Here is a 25,165-nt window from a genome sequence, read left to right on the forward strand (position 1 = left end):
TAAACATAAAGAACAGCTTATCACTATTGCAATAAGTCCTGAATTTAACCTACGGCAGGAATTGAGTGGGCCAGTCGAGCAACAATCCCCACATGATATTCCCAATGTACTGCCCAGTTTGATTTTAACTCTTGCCCTTCATTTTAATGATTGACAGATTTCCCACCTGATCACATCAGGCAATGGGGAATCTGCCCATTTTCTCTACGCAATTTTAAGCAGGACTTTTGATTCCCACTTAAAACAGGAATGCATTTCTTACAACAAAGTAGCATTTTATTCTGAAAGACTTAATTGGAGCAAGGTGGGCTAGTTAGTTTGGAAGTAGTAAGTTGCGGGGCTGCAATCAGGTTCATGGAAGCCTTAGTTCTCCAGCCCACAGAGGAGCACAAGCAGAATGACTATCTGGTAGGTGTGTACAACAGTGGCTCAGAGGGCCAGTGCAAGTACCATCACCCCTAGGTCCTAGCTTCAGTGTAGAAAAATGCTAATTAAGCTTATAAGAGGAGCCAGATTGAGTACAATTCTTCATCACTGCATTTCATTCAACATCCCTTTCACTCCCTCATCCACCTTTCTCAATAATTCTGTCTCTTCCATCAACATCATTCACCAATTACAAGAACTCACTGCAACACCTCTCTTTATTGCAAACACCTTCTTCCTTTGTTCTCTTCACATTAAATACAGACATCATTCTCTTCTCACATCCTAGCACATACACAATCAGCAACTCCTAGAACTCCTTCCTCACTTCCCATTACACACACCTCGCTTTACATCCACCACCTTCAATCTCCCGATTCTTCTCAGCAAATGCGTAATACTAAAATGGTTTATGGTTATGAGTCTGGACCAGAACCCCAATCTTTCGTTAAGATCCAGACTAGAACCCACAATTTGCATTGGGTAAAAATCCGTGGGGAAATGCCACTGCACCACAGGGGCGATAACACTGACCAGCAGACAGCTTTTATGGTAAAACAAACTTCAATTCAAACACAGAATTAATCACATTCGCAACACAGAAATGGCTTTACAGTTAATAATGACAAAATCTGAACTTGCTTCCTGAAATCTGCCTCTACATCCCAATTAAGCAGAACCTATATAGGTACAAAGCCTTTTGTACAGAGAGTCCTTTAAGAGCAAACTCAACCACAGCTGTCCAGCTTGGTGTTCAGAAGCAACTGACAAACCTGGCCCCTCCCATTAACCATACCACCCGCAATCCAAAAGCACATCACGTTCTGGTGCCTTCTTAAAAAAGATGACATTGCCCCTGAACAAAAAAAAAATCAATGATTCTCTCCCTTGGTAATCACAGCTAAAATACTGAATGCAAATTAAAAATATGAAAATTTCTCGCATTGTACATCTCCACTTAAATTTACACAGTAAGTTGTGACTTACTGTTCACACTCATTCTGGCAGCACAAATAGTGCCGGGGGAGATTGAAGACCTGGTAAGAAGTACCTAACATCATATGGATGAAAAAGTAGGAGTTGATGGTTCATCCTTAGGGTACGCCAGTGGTAATAGTGTAATTTTTGCTTGTTAAGTCAATTCAGCGGGCAGTAAATCATGTAGTGTAGAATGTAACAAAAGAGGGGGAAGCAGACTTTATTATCTAATCCCAGTTCTTTAACCTTACAGTACAATAAACTCAGAATATCAAACAAATAGAACAGCTGGCAATAATTTTCATATATTTTATTTATATGGCAAAAGGTAAAGTTACCAAATCCCAGATGTCCATGGGCCACTTTCCCCTTTGAGGGGGGAAGAGTTAACTGGCGGTAATTTAACCTGAGGATCACTGCACCTCAGGCGAGGGGCCATCTTGAATAACCTTTATTTATATGGTATCCCAACCAGGGGCTGGTTGAGTTCACTGAGCTAAATCGCTGGCTTTTAAAGCAGACCAAGCAGGCCAGCAGCACGGTTCGATTCCTGTACCAGCCTCCCCGGACAGGTGGCGACTAGGGGCTTTTCACAGTAACTTCATTGAAGCCTACTCGTAACAATAAGCGATTTTCATTTCATTTCATTTCAATATAACTAGTGCATGATTTGTTGCAAGTTGACATCCCACAGCAAATCTTGTGATTTTCACTCAGCCACGTAATTTCTGGTCAAGTTTTCCCCTGACACATTTGGCAGCATGCTGTGAAGCACAGATGTGCCTCTTCTCTCAGGCCACCTCATTGTGAAAGGAAGTGCACACTTGGATATTGTGACAGCAGCCCAGCCCACCAGCAGCTCAGTGCTGCTGTTCAAAGAGCACAGCGCTCACTGATTGCAGGATCAGCTGAACATCAACCAGCAATTCTTACATAATCAGCACATGATTTCTGGGAAGCAATTCCCTCAACCCTGAAGCTACCATAAAGTCACTAATTGGATCCAGAAATTCAACAGAATGATTACACAGAAAAATACCAGCTAATAATGCAGAAATCCACGTAAACCATTGACACACTACAGGAGGAAGTTTGGAAACAGATAAAACTTTCTCAGAAGAAAGACCAGTATGATGAAAGACACTATCCAACTGTCACTGGAGTTTTTATGATATGTTAGCTTGCCTCCTGTAATAGCACAATTAATCTCCCCATGAGCCTGGTGGTGTATGAGCTCCGCTGCTTGGGGGGAGGGGGGCAGAGGCCCATCAGCGGACTAGTTAACTCAGTTCCTTAAAAGCCTGCCCAGGTAGGAGCCGTGCTGCAGATAGAACCGACAATTTAATAGTCAAGGAGGATAAAACGGAACTACAGTCAGCAGACCATTTGGAACACTGCCACCCCTCTGCATAAAGGAATACGTTTTGACCCTTTGAAAACGCTGCTCTTTGGCAGACTCTATGCATTCGATGAGAGTATGGAGTACTGAACTCAGCCATGCAGAGTGCATACGCTATTTTCTCCAAGGTGAACGCTATCGTTGGGGATGATCGCCAGATGGTAGTTCTTCTGATCGCCTGTGGAGGGGCCCCATTTTCTGCGTCACTCTCACGGGAGAGTGCAGAGAAGGGAATCCAGGAATTCCAGGGGATGTCATGGATGGAGGTAAACGGTGTAGGGCCCCCAATTCTGGCACAAAGTGACCCCTAAAATTGGGGGCCCCAGAAACTCGCTCTGGCCCAAACACGGCTGGGACCAGGCCGTTGGCTAAGGGCAGCTACAACCATGTGGGGCACCAACCTAAAAATCAATGGAGGATGGCATAAGGTGGTGCCTCTATGGCTGGAAAAATCACAGGGATAGGAAACCACAGCTCAGTCAGCAAACCCGCCGTTCAACCAGAGGAAGATGTCAACCCAGAGCACAGACCCTGCACTAGAATAACCAGATGACGAGGGGTGTATGCAATTGAATTGCATTGCTGCATCATGAATTGCTCCCACTAAGATTACTGTCTAGGTGAACAGCCAACCACAGTTTTGGTAATAGGGAGGCAGACCTTTGAGAGAATCAGGACTGGGGTTCAACGGTTGGTTTGTGGGACACAGAGACAAGGCTTGCGACCTATATGAGGGATCCGCTAGCCTTAACAGGCACGGTGATGACCCCCGTTACTTATGGAAAGCAATCCATTAGCCTGCTGTTTATAATAGCGAAGGGCCAAGTCTCCTGGGTCGTGACTGGTTACAACATCTCTGGCTGGACTAGGGATCATGAGCAAAATATAGGTGCACCCTGAGGCCCAGCCTAAGTATTTCCGAGCCTGCCCAGTCCCCTATACACTGCTGGCGAAAGTAGAGGACAGACCCAGCAAACTGGAAGGCCTTGATATCATCCAATCGGTAGTTTGCAGATTTGGACAGCGCCTGTAGTCCCGGTTCCGAAACCTAACAAGATCGTCTGCCTGTGCGGTGATTAAAAGTTGACCATCAACGAGACCTCCTGTCTGGACAGGTACCCAATGCCTAGAAGACCTATACTCCACGTTATCTGGGGGTCATCCCTTTTCAAAGCGCGACACAAGGGCCTCTACGAATACACGGGCCTGCTGTTTGGAGTGTAACTGGATGTGGGTGGCACGGTGGTGTGGTGACTAGCATTGCTGTCGCACGGCGCTGAAGACCCGGGTTCAGCCCTGGCCCCGGGTCACTGCCCGTGTGGAGTTTGCACATTCTCCCCGTGTCTGCGTGGGTCTCACCCTCACAACCCAAAAAGATGGGTAGGGTAGGTGAATTGGCCATGCTAAATTTCCCCTTAATTGGAAAGAAAAAAAAGAATTGGATACCCTAAATTTATTTATTTATTTTAAATTTTAAAGTGTCCCTGGCTTTCGCAATGGAGAACATCATAAGAGGGCTACCATGAGTGACGGTAAACTTGGATGGCATCTTGGTCACTGGAGCCAGGGAAAGGGAGCACTTGAGCAACCTGGAGGAAGTCCTCCACCGGTTTTACGAGATGGACATGTGCGTTAAGAGGGGAAAGTGTCTTTTCTATGCCAAGGAAGTTACATACTATGGTATCGTGTGGATTGGGACGGACTACACCAGTTAGAGGAGGAGAATGTGCGGACGATTAGGCAAGCCCCCACTCTGGAAAATGCAACAGAGTCACAGTCATTCTTAGGTCTTATCAACTACTATGGGGAATTTATTCCTGGCCTAGATCCAAGCCTCTTTTGGTGGCGTGCAGCACTGCCTTACAGACTTGGAGCTCTGTTATCCCCCGCACGGCTGATGGAAGAGAAAGGCTGATAGCATTTGCGTCAAGGACTTAGGCCGCTGTGGAGCGCAATTATGCCTAGATAGAGAAACAAGAGCTGGCCTTCATCATGAAGAGATTTCATCAGTACATGTATTGGCGTCAGTTCACCATTCTGACAGACCACAAGCCGTTGCTAGAGCTTTTTAAAGAGGATAAGGAATTCCACCAATATCGCCCGGCCGAATTCAGCTAGCAGTGTACGAGTACAGCATCGCCCAGGCACTCAAATTGCGGATGCATTGAACAGGGACTCGTTGCCGACATCCCCCCCCCCCCCATCCTCAGCGAGAGCTAAAGTCGTTTAAACAACTTTATGGACACCTTGCCGGTCACCGGCGCTCAGATACGTGACTGGATGCAAAAAGACTCCGTATTGGCGAAAGTGCGCCACATAGTCTTACACAGGAGCCAGAAAGAGAAGCTGCCTGAAGAACTATGGCTCTTTGGAGCCAAAACGCAGGAGCTCAGCATGGAAGCATCCTTCAGTGCGGGATTTGTGCCGTGGTCCCAAACCAGGGCACAGACGCCACCTTCACGATCTGTACAACGGACACCCAGGGGTATTAAAAATGAAAATGCTGGCCCGCATCTTTGTGTGGTGGCCAGGCTTGGATGGTGCAATCGAACGACTGGCCCAACGCACCACATGCCAGGAGTAACAGAAGCTCCCACCAGCTGCCCCACTACAACAATGGGAATGGCCAGGCCGGCCTTTATTTTGCCTACACGCCGATTTTGCCAGACCTTTCCAAGGGTCTATATTTTTACTCTTTGTAGGACTGTTTCAAGTGGCTGGAAGTTCATCGGTTGTCATCCATCATGGCGAAGGCTATGGTTAAGAAGCTACGGTACTCCTTTAGCACCCATGGCATTCCGGAGGTACTGGTCACAGACAATGGCACCCCCTTCACCGCCGACAGGTTCAAGAGGTTTACGATAACAAACGGGGTGCAGCACATCTGCACGGCCGCGTAGCACCCTTCCTCGAATGGGCTGGCCGAGCATGCTGTGCGAACCTTTAAGAGAGGGATGGAAAAACAGACCACGGGGTCCATGGAGACGCACTAGCAGTTTTTGTGTTTAGCTATCGGACCATGCCACATGCCACGACGTGGCACCGGCGGCACAGTTGATAGGCTGGAAGCTCAGGACCTGCCTCAGCCTCATGTTCCCCAATATTGGCAGAAAGGTACAACGTAGTCATGACGTGCAGAGGTGAAGCCAAGGTAGACGGATGTGGACCAGTGACTCCCATGTTAGACAATACAAGTCAAATGAGTATTTTCTATCTGTTTAGTAATCAGAAATTGATTTTTCTCCCACCAAATGAAGTGCTCTCTGAAACTACCTATAATTTTATACTTTTCACCTATAACTATCCTGCAATTTGCTAACAATGAAAATAATTTGCCCCAGTTTTAGCCTTCAACAAGTACGAGATACTTTCGTGAGATGTCTTTTGCTATTATTTAATGACAAATGAGATGTTCATTAAAACAAATTGAAAATTGGGGGTTATTGAAGGAGAAGTGTATTTTAAAGTTCTGTTCTGTGTTTTACCATCCCAAAAATGAGAATGAAATCCGTAATTCATTCCTTGATGGAAAAAATAGTGATGTTTATTCAGACCTTTAAGTAGGGTTATGAATAGTGTTCCTGCACTTCTGATGGGAAAATTCAAATAATCTGGGAGGACTATGGTTACCCATTGAATTAGTGTTAATTCAATGGTGACGTCAGCTAAATATGGGTTCTATTACAATTGTCACGTTAGTTGAATCAGTATTGCATTGGCGAAAATCAGATCGACAGCCAGGATCTATTCGAGATTAAGCATCTACCCGAGCGAATGCCATTGGGCTTTTAAATATGTTGTATTCATTAGCAATTCAAAACAGCTGAACAACCCTACATACAAGGCAGTTTAACACATAGGCAGTAAAATCCCAATGTGCTACTCAGCTGTATATTTCATTCTCTCTCATGGGAAGTTGAACATTTCACAGCTTGGATGTTTAGAACATAGAACATAGAACATTACAGCACAGAACAGGCCCTTCGGCCCTCGATGTTGTGCCGAGCAATGATCACCCTACTTAAACCCACGTAACCCGTATCCCAACAATCCCCCCATTAACCTTACACTACGGGCAATTTAGCATGGCCAATCCACCTAACCCGCACATCTTTGGACTGTGGGAGGAAACCGGAGCACCCGGAGGAAACCCACGCACACACAGGGAGGACATGCAGACTCCACACAGACAGTGACCCAGCTGGGAATCGAACCTGGGACCCTGGAGCTGTGAAGCATTGATGCTAACCACCATGCTACCGTGAGGCCCCTAAGTTTGAGTAAAGCGTTACAAGTGCAGAGAAGATCCAATGAAATTGGAGAAATTAATTTTAAAATTATTTAAAATAACCACACCAAGTAGACAATGAGCACACAATTTAATCCAATTTCAAAGTTCAGAGGTCAATTACACATTTGAACACTTTGGTTCTATCACTTCAACTTGTTTGTCTATTTCTAAAAAGCTGAACCAGTGAAACCAGATTTGCTGCTGTGTTTAATAACCTACAATTCTCTATTCCCAGAAATCCAATTAACTATCTGAGCTGTTGCTTACAAATTGCTGACTGGTCAGGTTTCTGCTAATAAAGACAGATTTGCATTTCTATAGTGATGGAACCATCAATTCACGAGACACGTGCTTTCAGATATGAACAGTGGTTTTAATTGACTTACTTCAGAGCCAGCCTGTTACCCGTTGAACTCTCGATTAACTCAGGCTGGCTCTGGACATGGTTATTTATACAGCAGTCTAGGGGGAGGAGTCGTGGGCGGAGCCAAGGGTGGAGCCCTGTACAAACTCCTGAGCATTCCCAGAGCTACTCCCCCTAGTGGTCGGATAACGCTACTGCACTTACAATAGTATTGATAAATACAGTGTGAATTACTAAGTAACATTCACCACATTCACCCCCTGCAAAAAAATCAAGTCCGGCGGGAGTGGTGGTCTACCAAGTAAGTCTGTCCGGTGGTCGAACTGTCCGCTGTGATCTGCGGAGCACCGGGGTTGCAGCCTCTTGCAGTGGCTGGATATGGGTGTTGTGTGCTGGGGTACAATGGCGGACTCCAGGGAGAGTTGTATCCGAGCTTCATACTCTTCTGGTTCGACCGGGGACTGGGGGCGCTGGGGGCTGGCCGGCGCGGGTGCACGGAAATGGTGGAGCGAGCTCGTGGCCTCGGGAGCGCGAGGGGGTGGCAGCATGGGGTGTAGGGTGAGGGGTCCTTCTGTGGGGATAGAGGGGGTGCTGGATCCGGCGGGTGCCAGATCCCAGAGGGATCTGTGTCCTGGTGGCCGTCAGGGAACTCGACGAATGCGTACTGGGGGTTGGAGTGGAGCAGGCGCACCTTCTCAACAAGGGGGTCGGTTTTGTGTGCCCTGACGTGTTTCCTCAGGAGTACCGGGCCCGGTATCCTCAGCCATGCCGGAAGTGAGACCTCCGTGGTAGTGCCCCTGGAAAAAATGAAGAGCCTCTAGTGAGGGGTCTGATTGGTCGCTGTACATAGGAGGGATCTAATAGCGTGGAGCGCGTCTGGGAGGACTTCCTGCCACTGGGAGACTTGGAGCTTTCTAGACCGGAGGGTTAGTAGGACGGTCTTCCAGACCGTCTCGGTCTCCCTCTCCACCTGCCCGTTGCCCCTGGGATTGTAGCTGGTAGTCCTGCTCGAGGAAATGCCCTTGTCGAGCAGGTACTGATGCAGCTCGTCGCTCATGAAGAACGAACCCCAGTCGCTGTGTACGTAGCTGGGGAAACCAAACAGGGTGAAGATACTATGCAGGGCCCTAATGACTGTGTGGGAGGTCATGTCGGGGCACGGGATAGCAAATGGGAAACGGGAGAACTCGTCTACGACGTTTAGGAAGTAAACATTCTAGGGCAGCACGGTGGCCTAGTGGTTAGCACAACTGCCTCACAGCGCTGAGGTCCCAGGTTCGATCCCAGCTCTGGGTCACTGTCCGTGTGGAGTTTGCATATTCTCCCCGTGTCTGCGTGGGTTTCGCCCCCACAACCCAAAAATGTGCAGAGTAGGTGGATTGGCCATGCTAAATTGCCCCTTAATTGGAAAAAATAATTGGGTAATCTAAATTTATTAAAACATTTTTTAAAAATTTTAAATAAAGAAAGTAAACGTTCTTGTTAGTTGAGGGGAGTGGCCCTTTGAAATCGATCGCAAGGCGTTCAAAGGGCCTAGAAGTCTTGACCAGGTGGGCCCTGTCTGGTCTATAGAAGTGCGGTTTGCACTCCGCACAGATCGGGCAGTCCCTGGTGACCGCTTTTGCCTCCTCGTTGGAGAAAGGCAGGTTTTGGGCTCTGATGTAGTGGGCGAGCCGGGTGACCCTCGGGTGGCAGAGGTCGTTGTGGATGACTTTCAGTCGGTCAATCTGCGCGCTGGTGCATGTCCCACGGGATAGGGCATCTGGGGGCTCGTTGAGCTTCCCGGGTCGATACTTAATATCGTAATTATAGGTGGAGAGTTCGATCCTCCACCGAAGAATTTTATCATTTTTTATTTTGCCCCTTTGCGAGTTATCAAACATAAAGGCAACCGATCGTTGGTCGGTGATGAGGGTGAACCTCCTACCTGCGAGGTAGTGCCTTCAGTAACGAATAGCCTCCACAATGGCTTGTGCTTCTTTCTCGACTGAGGAGTGTCGGAGTTCTGAAGCGGAGAGGGTACGGGAGAAAAATGCGACTGGTCTCCCTGCCTGATTTAGTGTGGCTGCTAGAGCTACCTCTGAGGCGTCGCTCTCAACCTGGAATGGAGTGGATTCATCCACCGCCCGCATGGCCGCTTTGGCGATGTCCTCCTTGATGTAGTTGAAGGCCTGGCATGCCTCAGCTGACAGGGGAAATCGTGTGGCCTTAAAGAGTGGGCGGGCTTTGTCCGCATATTGAGGGACCCACTGGGCGTAGTAGGAAAAGAAACCCAAGCACCGTTTGAGGGCCTTGGGGCAATGGGGGAGGGGGAGTTCTAAGAGGGGGCGCATACGGTCCGGGTCTGGGCCCAGGACTCCGTTTTCCACGACGTAGCCGAGGATGGCCAGTCTGTTTGTGCAGAAAATGCATTTCTCTTTGTTGTAGGTGATGTTTAATTTCTGTGCCGTCTGGAAAAAACGGTGGAGGTTGGCGTCATGGTCCTGCTGCTCATAGCCGTAGATGGTGACATTGTCCAAGTACAGAAACATGGCCCGCAGCCCGTACTGGTCCACCATTCGGTCCATTGCTCGTTGGAACACCGAGACCCCATTGGTGATGCTGAAAGGAACCCGGAGGAAATGGAAGAGGCGGCCATCGGCCTCGAATGCCGTGTAGTGGCGGTCCTCCGGACGGATTGGGAGCTGGTGGTATGCAGACTTCAGATCCACCGTGGAAAAGAGCCGATACTGGACGATCTGATTTACCACGTCTGCAATCCTGGGGAGGGGATACGCGTCGAGGAGCATAAATCTATTTATGGTCTGACTATAGTCGGCAACCATGCGGAATTTGTCCCCGGTCTTAACGACCACCACCTGAGCTCTCCAGGGACTATTGCTGGCCTCTATAATCCCCTCACTGAGTTGCCTTCGGACCTCTAATCTGATAAATACCCTATCCTGCAGGCTGTATCGCCCGCTACGAGTGGCTACGGGTTTACAGTCCTTTATGAGATAGGCGAAGAGAGGGAGGGGGGGTGGAGAGATTCACAGCCTAGCGAGGCTGCAGATAGTGAGTGGGGGCAGGGGCCCACCGAAGCTGAGGGTGAGGCTCTTAAGGTTACATTGAAAATCTAGGCCTAATAAGAGTGGCGCGCAGAGTTCGGGCAAGACGTAGAGTTGAAATTTTGCATAGCTAGCACCTCGGATTGTGAGTGTCGCAGCGGTGCGCCCCTGGATCTGGACAGAGTGGAAGCCTGAAGCAAGAGAGATAGTTTGCCGCCTGGGGAAAACGGGGAGCGAATAGCGTCTTACCAGATCTGGGTGTATGAAGCTCTCAGTACTCCCGGAGTCGAAAAGGCATAGCGTGCTGTACCGTTGATTTAGACCTCTGCCATCGAGTTTCTCAGATGCTTCGGGCGCGATTGGTCCAGGATGACTGCGCTGAGTTGCGGGTAGTCGATCAGCTGTGCTGGAGTGGCCCCGTGATGACTGTCCTCTGAGTTCGTAGTCGTACTCTTCCGATAAGTTGTCCGAGCGTGGAGATGCAGGTCGGGCCCGTGGATCGCACGTGGCGGGCTGCGAGGAAGATGGTGTCCAAGATGGCGGCCCCCATGAATCGCACGTGGCTGGCCGCGTGGTGGAGGTGGAGGTTTTCCAAGATGGCGGCCCCCAAGGATCGCACGTGGCGGGAGGGGGTGGGGTCGGAGCATAGGCGGCAGCGTTTCGGGCCCCGCGGGCCTGCGGGTGTGGGGAGCGATTACTTTGTGCCGCTGGGGAGTTGGAAGCTGGGGCCCTTTTTGCGAGGCACACTCTCGCGTAATGGCCTTTCCGCCCGCAGTTGCTGCAGGTCGCGTTGCGGGCTGGGCAGTGCTGCCGCGGGTGCTGATTCTGGCCGCAGAAATGGCAGGCTGGGGCAGCATAGTGGCTGGCTGGAGCAGCATAGTGGCTGGCTGGGGCAGCATAGTGGCTGGCTGGGGCAGCATAGTGGCTGGCTGGGGCAGCATAGTGGCTGGCTGGGGCAGCATGGTGGCTGGGCGCCCACGTGGCACAGACCTGGGGGAGTCGCTGGTCGGGGGCCCATGATTGGGTCGCGGGGTCCACGGGGAATGAGGTGAGGCTGCGGAAAGAGACCTTCATCGTGGTAGCAATTTCCGCAGTTGTTTCTAAGTCTTGGGCCCCCTTTTCCAACAGTCTTTGGCGCACATAATTAGACCTGAGGCCCGCTACAAAAACATCGCGTACAGCAAGTTCTCTGTGTTCAGCCTCGGTAACCGCTTGATAGTTACAGTCATTTGATAAGTTACTGAGTTCTCTTAGAAATTCGGTGAGTGATTCTGTAGGCCGCTGACGGCGAGTCGTGAACACATGGCGTGCGTAAACTCTGTTAATGGGCCTTACATACATCTTATCAAGTATCACGACTGCAGTATATGAACCAGCCGAGTTTAGTTGCGTAGAGATTCTGTGGCTCACCCTCGCGTGCAGTAGACTTAACTTCTGTTCCTCTGTTGTTTCGACTGTGCTCGCTTCTGCCAGGTAGGCATTAAAGCACCGCAGCCAGTGGGAGAAGATTTCTTTTTCCTCTGCATCCTGTGGGTCGAGTCCTAGGCTTCCAGGCTTGAGGGCTGATTCTATGATCGATCCTGACTGTTCTTAAGTAGATTAAATTGATGGAACCATCAATTCACGAGACACGTGCTTTCAGATATGGACAGTGGTTTTAATCTACTTACTTCAGAGCCAGCCTGTTACCCGTTGACTCTCGATGAACTCAGGCTGGCTCTGGACACGGTTATTTATACAGGGGGAGGAGGTCTAGGGGGAGGTGTCATGGGCGGAGCCAAGGGTGGAGCCCTGTACAAACTCCTGAGCATTCCCAGAGCTACTCCCCCTCGTGGTTGGATAACGCTACTGCACTTACAATAGTATTGGTAAATACAGTGTGAATTACTAAGTGACATTCACCACATATAGCACTGTTCAAGACCCCAGATTGTCAAAAAGCACTCAACACCCAAAATACTTTGGAAATATAGTTACTATTGTAATGCATAACAGCCAAAATGGCAAAGCAAACTTGCACAAACAGCAATGAAATTTGTTTTGGGAGTTGGTTGAGGGATAAATGCCAGTCAAGACACTGGGAGAACTGCCCTGCTCTAATTAGAAATAATTCCTTGTAATTTTTAAGTTTATGAAAGAGGGCAGTTGTCCACCATTAGTTAAAAGTGCTCCTGTGCACTTCTACTGAAAAGCATTTTGCCCCCAATGTTGTTGAAAGTATGAGCTGATAACAGTACAGTGAGGGAAAGGAGGCCCTGTGGACCGAGGTGACCAGGGAAACCAAAGGTTATCTGCTTAACAAATTAGATTTAAGGATTAGTAAATAAACACATGAATTACGGAATCAAATTGAGTAGATTAAATGTCAAATCAGGTACAGAAAGGGAAATTAAGAGAATTAAATAAATGTTTGATTAAGAGAGAGAGAGAGAATAAAGAAAACATAAAATACAATGTTTACTTTAACATTTGACCTTTTAACTTTTCATTGAAAAATTAAAAACACAAACAAATTCTACTGGTAAAAGTTAATTTTCAATTAGGTTGATTGGCCACCATTACCAACTATAATCTTGTTAAAAGAGTACTAATTACTATCTCTAAAAGTCTGCAATGGGCTTGGTTGTATCTAATGAGCAAATGGAGCAACTTCATAACATTCAGTCCATGTTAGCAGTGAGGAGAGATGCTGCTTTAGTGAAGCTGAGTGTGGAGTGGCAAAACTCAGAAACTTTTGAATATTTGCATTAACTGTACATCTGCTCCTCACTTGATGCTGCAGTACCATTTATACATAGCCCCTAACCATTAGCTTCATTGTTATTTTGACAATGGTTTGGTTGTATGCTTAGACTATACAAAATGATACTTTGAGTTGTGTTAATCAGTGTCTTTATGTTGCACAAGATTTTTTTGTTACTGCCATCTTCAATCTGGATTGCAATAATACATTTGAAAGAAATTGCACAACTAAATGAGCAATACAGTTATATGTTCTGCTCACCTTTGACCGTCAATCTCCAGATAATCTGACTCACATGATCCTCCAGATGTTGGAGAGCCTCCAAGCTTGAATTCCCTGAAAAGAATGATGGCTCGAAAATGTTCTTGAACCTGCGATATTAAAAAAAAACACCAGGGATTGTATTCTGCCTTGTCCACCATTTTTCAATAATAGTAAACTGACTAAGTGAAACAATGGCCTGAGTTCTCCAGGCATTCGCTGGCAGCAGGATTCTCTGTACCCACCCGTGGGTTTCCAGGCGCGGGGGTGTCTTCAATGGGAAATCTAACTGAGAATAGTGGGAACAGAGAATCCCGCCGACAGTGACTGGGGCGCTGCCTCCCACCGCCAAGAAACACGCAGTTGGCAGACCAGAGAACCCAACCCAATATGGCACAACTCCCAAGAAAAATTGATTGGCATTGATTTCACCCCAAGTGGAGATATGCACGACATAAACAAATCCTTGTTCACAGATGTGACAATGGCCAAATGAGAGAAAATAAACATTTATGAAAGATAGAAATAAAGGCTTGCATTACCTAAATCACCTCACAGAAATTTCGCGCAATGTATAATCAACTGATTTGAAATACAATGGGCAGGATTCTCTGTCAGCCGATGCCGGAATCAGGAAACGCGATTGGGCGGAGAATTGCGTGTGAGGTGGAGTTTGTGGCCGGCGCCGGGCGCCTGACAGAATGCCATGCTCCAGAGCCTCGACAGCGGCGTCAGGGCATTCTACTCCACACATACGGTAAACACCGTTTGCATATTAGTGGGCCTGACCCGGTATTCTCTGGGGCACCCGCAAAGCTCCGCCTCCACCAGGAGAAATTACCGATGGTGAAGTTTCACTTGTGGTTTCAAAAATCGGGAAACAGGCACCATGGCTGCTGAGGGAGAGAGGGGGCACAGAAAGTTTGCAACATTGCTATAATGTGCTGACTGTTGTACCACTGGCCGGGGGGAGGGGGGGCTTCTGCCAGGGCGTGGGCGCAGGGTGGATGGGTATGGAACACCATTGCCGCAGCCTGCAAGGCAGCCACACGGCTGCGTACAGTGCTAACTGCCCACTGTGAACTTCCTGCCACGGGTCGTATGGTTGTCCTCTCAGGCCACCCCGCTAGGTACCCTCTGGCCCCAGCCAACTCATCCATGGGATGGGCGTGGTCCAGCGCAACCAGTGCTATTTTGTTGGCTGGAATGTGAGTGTGTGTGGGGAGTGGAGTGCTAATATGCGGCTACAGCTTGTCAGCCTCTCGAGTGCCAATCCCAACCACGGCAAATCCAACACCGGTTTTCACTGAAATCAATAGTGTTCCACATTACCCTGGTGCTAGCCCATTAACGGATGTTAAATTGCCCGGGACCGGTGGCAGTTTAGTTGTCGGAGAAGTCCACCGATTCAGTCCCGCCATCAACACTTAGTTTCTGAAATGGAGAATCCCACCCAATTACTATTGTTATGTGTATAAATGGAGCAGTAATTTTACACAAATATAAGTGCATAAATGGCAATAAGATGACTGCTCAATTATTATCTTTCTGTTGTTGTTTGCGAGAGAGGCATTAGCTAATTCCCTGAGAGAGCCATGAGCTGGCCAAGTCCTCAGTGTGCCACTGGGGAGGCCATGGCTGCTGACAGAAAGACATGCACTGGAGTCCCAGGATTATGGAGTGATCCGCAGGTTTTCCTTATAACAGTGACTCAAAAATCAGTCAATATTGGATAGTGACTCAAAAATAAATTATTGGCTAGGACCAATTTATTCATCCAGTTTGTGAGATTTAATGTAGACAAGTTGGTTGCTACATATCAAGTTGCGGGTGTAAGGGCGAGGTAGCACATCGTACAGGCAGGCTCATCTCATTCTTTGGAATGGTTCATCCGATATTGTTCTCACCTTCGCCCAGCTCATACCTCTAGCTCTAAATAGTTGTTAACATGTGATGATGGTCCCAGTAAATCACTTCAAGAGTGGGTGGCTTGGTGGCACAGTGGTTAGTGTAGTGATACGCATCACTATATACACAAGGGGTTAATGTAAATACACTAAAACTAATTAACCACTAGAGGGAGCACCAGAGATGCCATGACATGCAGTCACGCAACCAATGGGTCATTAGAACAGGACACAACCAATGGGCAATCAGGACACCCAGAGGTGGCATAACCACAAGGGGGCACTACATGACCCATATAAAAAGGACAAGGCACACAGGCTCTGCCTCTTCCACTGGCAGAAACCATGAGAGCAAGACAGGGTTGATTATCAGCAGCATCACACCCGAGCGAAGGGTCGAGAGCAAGCTTGTATAGTTAGCAGAATAGACTGAGTTACTAGAGGCAGATTGGTAGAGTGGCGAACTCATTTAAGAGCATTGTTAATCGTTCAATAAGAACGTTAAACTTATCTCCGAGTCTGGAGCATCTTTCAGCAGAGCCTACATCAAGTGGCAGCTTATGTTACTAGCAATAACATAACACAACAATTAGCACTGCTGCCTAACAGCGCCAGGGACCCAGGTTCAATTCCGGCCTTGAGTGACTGCGTGGAGTTTGCACATTCACCCTGTGTCTGCGTCGGTTTCCTCTGGGTGCTCCGGTTTCATTCCACAGTCTAAAGATATGCAGGTTAGGTGGATTGGCAGGGTGGCATGGTGGTGCAGTGGTTAGCACTGCTACCTCACAGCGCCGAGTTTGATCCAGCCCCGGGTCACTGTCCGTGTGGAGTTTGCACATTCTCCCCATGTCTGCATAGTCTCACCCCCACAGCCCAAAGATGTGCAGGGTAGGTGGATTGGCCACACTAAATTGCCCCTTAATGCCCAGGGATCTGTAGGTTAGGTTCAGGCGTTATAGGAATAGGGCAGAGAAGTGGGCTTTGATGGAGAGCTAATTCAGAGGGTCAACATTGGTACATGGAACGCATGTACCTTCATGGACAATGCCACAGCTAACAGGCTCGAGAGAATATCAGCTTGGCAGCAGAGAACTGGCTAAGTACAACATTCAAATCATCACCCTCAGCGAGACGCATCTACCAGAGGATTAAATTGATGCAGGTTACACATTCATTTAGATTGGCCGTAGAAAGAAAAACAGCACAAAGCTGGTAGTCTTTGCTGTCATGAGCCCCTTTGCCAGTAAATTGATTTGCCTTCCTCAAGATGTTAATGATCGTCAGGTAGTGCTTAAATTCCCCCTGCGCAGGAACAGTGCAGAGCCCTTACCATGAACGATCCTAATAAAGTCAAAGATGAATTCTGTGATGACCTCCAGGCCTTAATTGCTAATGTGGCAAAATAATAATAATAATCTTTATTGTCACAATTAGGCTTACATTGACACTGCAAGGAAGTTACTGTAAAAAGCCCCTAGTCGCCACATTCCGGCGCCTGTTCGGGTACACAGAGGGAGAATTCAGAATGTCCAAATTACATAACAACACGTCTTTCGGGACTTGTGGGAGGAAACCGGAGCACCAGGAGGAAACCCACACAGACACGGGGAGAATGTGCAGACTCCACATAGACAGTGACCCAGGCCAGGAATCGAACCTGGAACCCTGGAGCTGCGAAGAAACAGTGCTAACCACTTTGCTACCGTGCAGCGCTATCAGACAAGCTAATCATTCTCAGTGACTTTGACGCAAAAGGTGGTGCAGATCACCAGGCACGGGAAAGGGGCATTGGAAAAAATGTTGTTGGCAGCTGTAATAGCAATAGTCTGTTGTTGAAGATGTGTGTGGAGTATGAGCTCATAATCATCAATTGTTTTCTGGCTCCCTAATCACAATGAGACATCTTGGATGCACCACCATTGCTTTCAAATCAACTCGTCACCAGGCAGGATGTTCGTTTAACAAAAGCCATGTGCAGTGCTGACGGCTGGACTGACTGTTGTCTTATCATTTCAAGGCTAAACTTCAAGACCTATCATCATAGATGCCCCCAGGGCGTGAAGGCCAAGAAGCATCTCAATATCTTACAGCTTAAATAGGTAGTCTTGAAGGAGGGGCAGCACGGTAGCATGGTGGTTAGCATAAATGCTTCACAGCTCCAGGGTCCCAGGTTCGATTCCCGGCTGGGTCACTGTCTGTGTGGAGTCTGCACGTCCTCCCCATGTGTGCGTGGGTTTCCTCCGGGTGCTCCGGTTTCCTCCCACAGTCCAAAGATGTGCGGGTTAGGTGGATTGGCCATGCTAAATTGCCCGTAGTGTCCTAATAGTAAGGTTAAGGGGGGGGAGTTGTTGGGTTACGGGTATAGGGTGGATACATGGGTTTGAGTAGGGTGATCATTGCTCGGCACAACATCGAGGGCCGAAGGGCCTGTTCTGTGCTGTACTGTTCTATGTTCTATGTTCTATGAGTCTCTTAGGAGAAACTCAAGAGTCACCTGTGTACAACAAACTACATTGCAGCTGGCTAGGCAGCCTTCGTGGGTATAGTATACTCCACTGCACTAGAGGCCTTTGGTCCTCCCTCTCACAATCATCCAAAAACTACTGGAGGAGAAACATCGCCGACACAGTGTTTTCCTCAGTGACATGGCATCACTACTGAAATATCTGCATAGCTGCCCCATGTAAGCTAAGGAGTTTCAAACCACTTAGATAAATCAGACAGTAGGCAAACTTTTGTCCGATGCAGACCACAGGCTAGCAGAGATTCTAGTATGCTCTGAAATCTCTCGACTGAATTGGACCAGCCACATGAATACTGTGGCTACCAGAGCAGGTCCGGGCCTATGAATTCTGTTGAGAGCAACTCACCTCCTGAATCCCCAAAGCCCGTTCACCAACTATAAGGCACAAGCTCGATGGAACACTCTCCACTTGCCTGGTTAAGTGTAGCTCCAACAACACTCCAGGAGCTTGACACCAAGAAGTGGGACAAAGCAGTCCACTTGATTGGCATCCCATTCACCATCTTCAACATTTACTCCTTCACCACCAACACACAGTGGCAGCAGTGTATACCACCGACAATGTGCAATGCAGCAACTCACCAAGCCTCCTTCAACTGCACCTTCCAAACCACTTCGAAGGGCAAGGGCAGCAGGTGCATGGGAACACCCCCTACCTGCAAGTTCCCCTCCAAGTCACACACCACCATCCAGACTTGGAACTATATCGATGTTCCTTCACTTTTGCTGGACTAAAGCCTGGAACTCCCTCCCTAAAAGCACTGTGGATGTAACTACTCCACATTGACTGCCAGCCCACCTCCACCTTCTCAAGGGCAATTAGGAATGGGAACTAAATGTGGACCCAGCTAGCAATACCCACATTGCATAAAATACATTTTACGAATTGTTGCATTGAGCAGTCCCTTTAACTGATGTGCAACCTTGATGCACACATTTAAAAATGGATTGTTGCCTATGTGTGGCTTATATGTCCCCAGTACAGCATTTTTCAATTGCTGTGCAACTTCATCTTGACTGAAACTGGAGAGGCAATGCTGGCTGAGAGATACTTTTAGACATCATGAGACCATTAGACATTATAAAAATAACAGTTCTTTTGTCCTGAACAAATATACAAAAGGAAAAAAGTCACAACATGAACATTTTTAGACAAATACTTTTTTTCTGTGAAGGATAGAGCATGGGTTTGCTTTCAGCATTCCAGTACGTGAATTCATATTCAACACAGAATCATAAAAACTGATTTCTTTCTTCCTTGCTTGATGGGACAGACTGTGGCCGCGATTATCCCGATCCACGGCTAGAGTGATTCCCACTGGCGCTAGGTGAGACATTGAGATGCCATGCAATGCATTTGGAATTGTTTTAACCTGAATTGGGTTTTCCATGCCATTCCATAGCACACCAGGATCTGTGCTGGAATTGAGAGGGGCGAGACCTAATCTCTCTGACCAGTCCCGCACCGGAGATTGGAAGGGCGCTCTGATCCCAAAAAGCTGTTGCAGCCACCTCCCCCCACCCCTCAACCCCGAGATTTCCAGCAGGGCACCCATCCCACCCTAATTTCTGGAAAGGGCCCTCCCCCCTTAGAGCACCCTTCAGCACGCCCCAGTCCCTCCCCTTCAGGCCCCACCCTTTGGCAACGCCAACCTAGCACCTCTTAGTCCGATAGGTAGCAAGGGGGCTGCCCCCACAACTGCTCTTTTTAGGAAGCACTTGAGAACAAAGAGGCAGCCTTATAAAGGAAACTATGGTTAGGAAAACACTGGTTCCCTTGAGTTGATGGATCCCTGCAGAGCTATATAAACAATCTGAATTTCCCCTTTGGAACTGCCTCGACCTGTCAATCTAAAAGCTTTTAGCAGGCAATGGGATATGAAATTGAATGTGAACATTGCAGTTCAAAGCTTTGTGCTTCTCTACTTTAAAGGGCAATGACATTGACTGTGTAAAAAACACTCAAAGGTTTCCACTGCCTTAAAGTGATTACTTTTCCCTTCATTTCACTGCCCCTTAAACTTGGCACACTGACATACTTTTTGAAGGGTTTGGGGGATCACTTTCACTTTATTATTTCTGAGATACCAAGTGACTGTTTGATAGATTATGGGTACAGATGGGATCTCTTTCACTTTATTATGAGAAAACTTAATTTTTTACATGCTGACTGACTGTTTAAAGGCTGCCAATGAGTAGAGCAGCCCCTCCCAGAAAGACCCCTGACCTGAGCCCCTTAAGCCTAGCTCAAGCCCCCTGAACCCCCCACCTCCCAAGAAAGAATACCCTAGAGGCAATTATAGGGATTATACCCTATTGCTACCCTTCAGACTGCAAGCCACCAGGTCCACGTTCCTCAAGACTTACACCAATTCACGCCAGTGGAGCTATCAGCTGGGGGAGCTGGAGCATCCTAGGCGGCAGGCGAATTGGGCATCCTGCCAATCAATGACATGCTAAACAACTCTAATGAGCTATTTGCATGGTCCCACCAGGTCGAGGCGGGAAGCTCGGCTGGGATGTCGGGAAATCTGTTATGGTCGGTGGGACGAGCCGGGAGATTTGTGACTAGTTTGATACCTGGCGCGAATCCCGATTTTGGCCCGATGGGGGATTCAGTGGACCATCACAAATCCTGCAGCTCGCGGGCGGCCCGGAAAACCCTGGCCTATATGTTCAATCACATTTTGTGTCTACAGGAACAACAGAAATCTACAATTGAGCTTTGTTTTTCAAAACGTTTAGAAGCATGTGTCCCCAATTGCTACCTTCAAATTCCATGTACAGTTGATTTTTTCTTGATGGGCGTTAGGGTAACCGGGTGATGTGAAGCTTCCATTTGTTCCATCAAGGACACCACCACATTCTAATAAAGGAAGGAAACAGATACTTATATCAGCAGGCATGTTATTCCAATCATTTAAACCCTGTACAAATGGCAGGAGGCCCTGTTTCTAAAAACACTCGGCTTTCAGCAGTTCCAATAGTAGTTGAAGTAGTTTCTTCAAAGTCGGATGTAAATGTAGGTAGCAGGGTTTCTGGACTTCTACAGCTCCCACCTAAGATGATTCCTGACATTTGCAGAAATCCAGCCATGTGAGAAGTAGCAGTGCTTTCTTCCTGTTTAGGGAAGCAAGTTAATTGTTGTCAGCTTGCAATGGTGCACCACCAATCTGCTACATTGCCTTGTGACCAGTAAACTAACTGATGTTGCTCACGTCACCAGTAGCTATCTGGAAGCAGCCAGAGGCATAAAGGTTTAAGTCACCATTACCTTCGTTACCACAAGCAGTTCAGTGCATGCCCTGTGAATGTGAATGGCTCCCTGCTGAAACAAAACTGCCTTAAATGCTACTGCTCCATCAAATTCTGGTACGATATTCTATTTGTGAATACTTGCATGTTGGAATGCCTCCTGCTTTCTTGGCCATTTTTTCCAGTCCGGTGCAGATCCTTGCTGCTGCTCCAATTTGAGAGCCTCAAAAGGTGAGCACAATAGCATTCTCATGTTCAACAACTGAGAGAATACAAATACCATGAAGCAGTTCCGGCTTGCCAAGAAGTTCACTTTGCATAAGTACTTCACAGACAAGGCATGCAAAACGGTTCCGGTCCCAGAAGTATACGAGCAGCCTGAAATAATTAGTTAGAGATCACTTTAATGGAGCTGCCAATCTCTTTCACTGCTGTTTTTGATAAATGTCTCTGCCTCTATTTGCTGGGTGGGATGTAGAGGTGATGTTTCAAGCAAGCAATCAACAGTTTAACAAAAATAAAAGAATCCTGATTCAGGAGCAGAATGGCTGGTTGGAGACCATTCAAGCCTGGCGTTCATCTTGTCTCCAACAATATGCATTTATCCTCACATGTAAATTTGGTGCTAGATTTCAAGTCCCACTGAATGGAATGGTACAATCCAAAGAGGAAGAAATCCGACTTACACCTAAAATGAATGGCAATTGTTTGGTACTTCATAGACCACATATCCATGGGTGTGGGCTGACCATTACAGATGAGCATCGTTTCACAACAGGAAATGCTTCCATTCACTCATTATGCAACTTGTATATGGCCACAGGCAGCAGTGAGTTATGTAGGTCTGCACTCAATCTCCTGGTCGTGACACTTTTATTTTGTGCCACTTCTCACTCTCTGCATTGCTTCAACCAGACCAACCTGAAAGAACAGTTCATCTATCTGAGCAACTGTGGAGGAGTAACGCAGTACAGTTCAGAGCAAATGTCAAGATTCATAGTAATGTGCTACATGTTCCACAATCTTGGAAGAAACCGAGGAGAGGTAAGTTTTAAAAGGGATGCAAGAACAAAAAAAAACATAAGAAATTAGAACAAGAGCACATCATATATTTCCTTGATCTTTCTCCAGCATACAATAAGATAATTGCTGATCTGATCTTGGTCTCAACTTCACTTTCTTGTGTGTTCCCACAACCCTCGACTTACCTTTAGATCAAGAATCAGTCTAACTCAGCTTTCAATGTATTCGTCGATTCAGCCTCCACATATCATTGGATTCCAAAGAGGAGAAATTCATCCTCATCTCCATGTTAAATGGGTGCCCCTTATTCTGAAACTATTCCTCCTTGTTTGAGCTTGCCTTTTGTGATGGGAAACATTCTCTCAGCATAATTTGTCAAGCTCCTCCGAATCTTGGATTTCTCAATAAGATCACCTCTCATTTCCTGAAGTCAAGTGGGTATAGGCCCAGCCCCTCTGCATAAGATAGTCCCTTGATCCAAGCAATTAGCAATTAGTAAATCTTCTCTGAACTGTCTTTAAAGCATGTTTGTCCCTCCTTAGATATGGAGTCAAAAACTGCATTCAGTATGGTGTGGTCTGAGCATCACCCTCCAGCTGTAGCAAGACTTCTGTACTTTTTTCCATCCCCTTGCAATTAAGGCCAACGGTGTGTACGATACTTTGCTTCCTGAAGTCAATGACCAGCTCCTTAGTTTTGCTGACGTTGAGGGAGAGATTGTTGTCATTTCACCACACCACTAGGTTCTCTATCTCCCTCCGGGATTCATCGTTGTTCGAGATTTGACTCACTACAGTTGTGTCATCAGCAAACTTGTAGATGGAATTGGAGCCAAATTTTGCCAAACAATTGTGTGTGTATAGGGAGTATAGTGGGGGCTAAGTACAGAGAGCCTTGCGGGCCCCGGTATTGAGGATTATCATGGTGAAGGTTTTGTTGTTTATCCTTACTGATTTTGGTCTATGGGTCAGGAAGTCGAGGATGCAGTTGCAGAGGGAGGAGCCAAGACCAAGGTATTGGTGTTTTGATAATTATTAGACTATGGGGGAAGATCAGGGAAGTGGGTCTAATCAGGTAGCTGTTTCATAGAGATGGGCTGATTGGCCTTCCTCTGTGTTGATTCTATGATACAATGAGGAGTTGCCATGATGCTTCCTGAGAACGGTAAGACAGTGAAGAAGGGAACAACAAGCTGGAGGATGTACGGACCAGCAAGCAGTCAGTTGTAACGCAGCATATTATTGGGAATAGATTCTCCTGAGCTTTCCTTCTCCTTCCCAGGGCATCAATGTTCCCTTCTTTCATCTGTCCCTGTCTTGGCACCAACAATGCCCTCAAGTGTGCAACTTCATGGGTGTTCCCGTAACTTTACTAATATTATGAAATTAGCAGCTTTATTAAAACCAAACCATATTACTTCACATCTCCAAAAGACTGAAGTCTTGATTTGACAAATGGTTATTGTACTGATGCTGACCTACAAGTAACTCTTGCAAAACCCTTATTGCCTGTCTTGTGTTTGTTTAAGTATTCTAGTGATCCTATGAAGTGATTTCCGGTGACTACAGCTTGGAAACTGCAAAGTTAATGAACACTCACTGAAGACTTCTGAAATAGCTGTGATTTGCGATTGCAACCAGCTCTCAGTATTTAGTATCCAGTTGCAGACTGCTGGGTTTGGCTATGACCAGAGCAGACTAGCTCTGGCAATAACAATAATAATCTTTATTGTCACAAGTAGGCTTACATTAACACTGCAATGAAGTTACTGTGAAAAGCCCCTAGTCACCATATTGCGGCGCCTGCTTGGGTACACTGAGGGAGAATTCAGAATGTCCAAATGACCTAACAGCACGTCTTTCAGGACTTGTGGGAGGAAACCGGAGCACCCAGAGGAAACCCACCCAGAAACGGGGAGCACAGACAGTGACCCAAGCCGGGAATCGAACTTGGGACCCTGGCGCTGTGAAGCCATAGTTTTAACCACTGTGCTACCGTACTGCCCTAGTAACAAGGTGACTGCTGGAGTGGCTGGTGAGGAATCAGGCATGCTGTCACCCTGAGAGACAATGCTGCTCTCAGAGCCTCAGCACAGCAAATGCTCTGTGTGAGAAGACAGCATAGGTGTGCTGCAAGGCTCTCAATGCCTGTCTCCACACTCTCCTTCAGCCTTTATACACAGGAGATGATAAATCCCCGAGTTAAGATGGCAGCAGTTTGCGTTTTCATAGGTACGGGGCGGGAATTGCTGGGGGGTGGGGCGCGATTCACGTGACGCTGCCCCAACACCGAGTCTCCCCTGGCAATTCTCCATGCACGATGGGCGAGTGCCCGCCGAGTCCTGCCGGTGCCGTTCACGTGTGGTCCTACCCAGCGGGACCTCGCCATTCATGTTGCAGGGGGGCCTGGTGGGGGATCCGACCCCGGTGGGGGCCTCCACAGTGGCCTGGCCCGTGATCGGGGCCTGCCGATCAGTGGGCGGGCTTATCCTGGTGGGGCCTATGTTCCTCCGCGCCGGGCCCCGGTAGCTCTCCGCCATGTAGCACCGGGGTGAGGATGAGGCAACTAGCGTGCATGCGTGAACTCGTGCTGGCTGTAGTGCACATGCGCAAACTCGCGGCGGCCATGGCGCGCATGCGCGAACTCGCACTGGCCGTAGCGCGCATGTGTGGACCCACGGCGCACATTCTGATGCCGGTATCGGCAGCTGGAGCAGCGTGAGGCTCTCCAGTGCCGTGCTGGCCCCCTGTGCGGCGCAGGATCGCTGCTCCTTGGGGCCTGTTGACGCCGTCGTAAAACACAGCACCATTTACGACACCGTTTACACTTAGCCTCAGGATCAGAGAATCCTGCCCACTGTCTTAGGGGCTTCCAGCACAAATGAGCCGCTCAAGCACTCATGCAGAATCACGGGATCATTTGGATCATGGGGATGGGGCAGGTCTTA

At 47.8% G+C, this 25,165-nt stretch overlaps 1 protein-coding gene across 2 annotated transcripts in view; it reads right to left on the reverse strand.

Moving 5' to 3' along the window:
* Positions 1-25,165, reverse strand: part of LOC119968899 (suppressor of tumorigenicity 14 protein homolog) — a 71,762-nt gene that overhangs the window by 9,270 nt on the left and 37,327 nt on the right. For both annotated transcript variants that reach the window (XM_038801869.1, XM_038801868.1), the window contains exons 9-10: positions 20,709-20,806; positions 13,510-13,619 (exon numbers count right to left, since the gene is read on the reverse strand). In XM_038801869.1, the coding sequence (XP_038657797.1) occupies positions 13,510-13,619; positions 20,709-20,806 (208 nt within the window). The remainder of the gene's footprint in view (positions 1-13,509; positions 13,620-20,708; positions 20,807-25,165) is intronic.

Source organism: Scyliorhinus canicula, chromosome 7 (assembly GCF_902713615.1).
Source record: "Scyliorhinus canicula chromosome 7, sScyCan1.1, whole genome shotgun sequence".
In the NCBI taxonomy this organism is placed as follows: domain Eukaryota; kingdom Metazoa; phylum Chordata; class Chondrichthyes; order Carcharhiniformes; family Scyliorhinidae; genus Scyliorhinus; species Scyliorhinus canicula.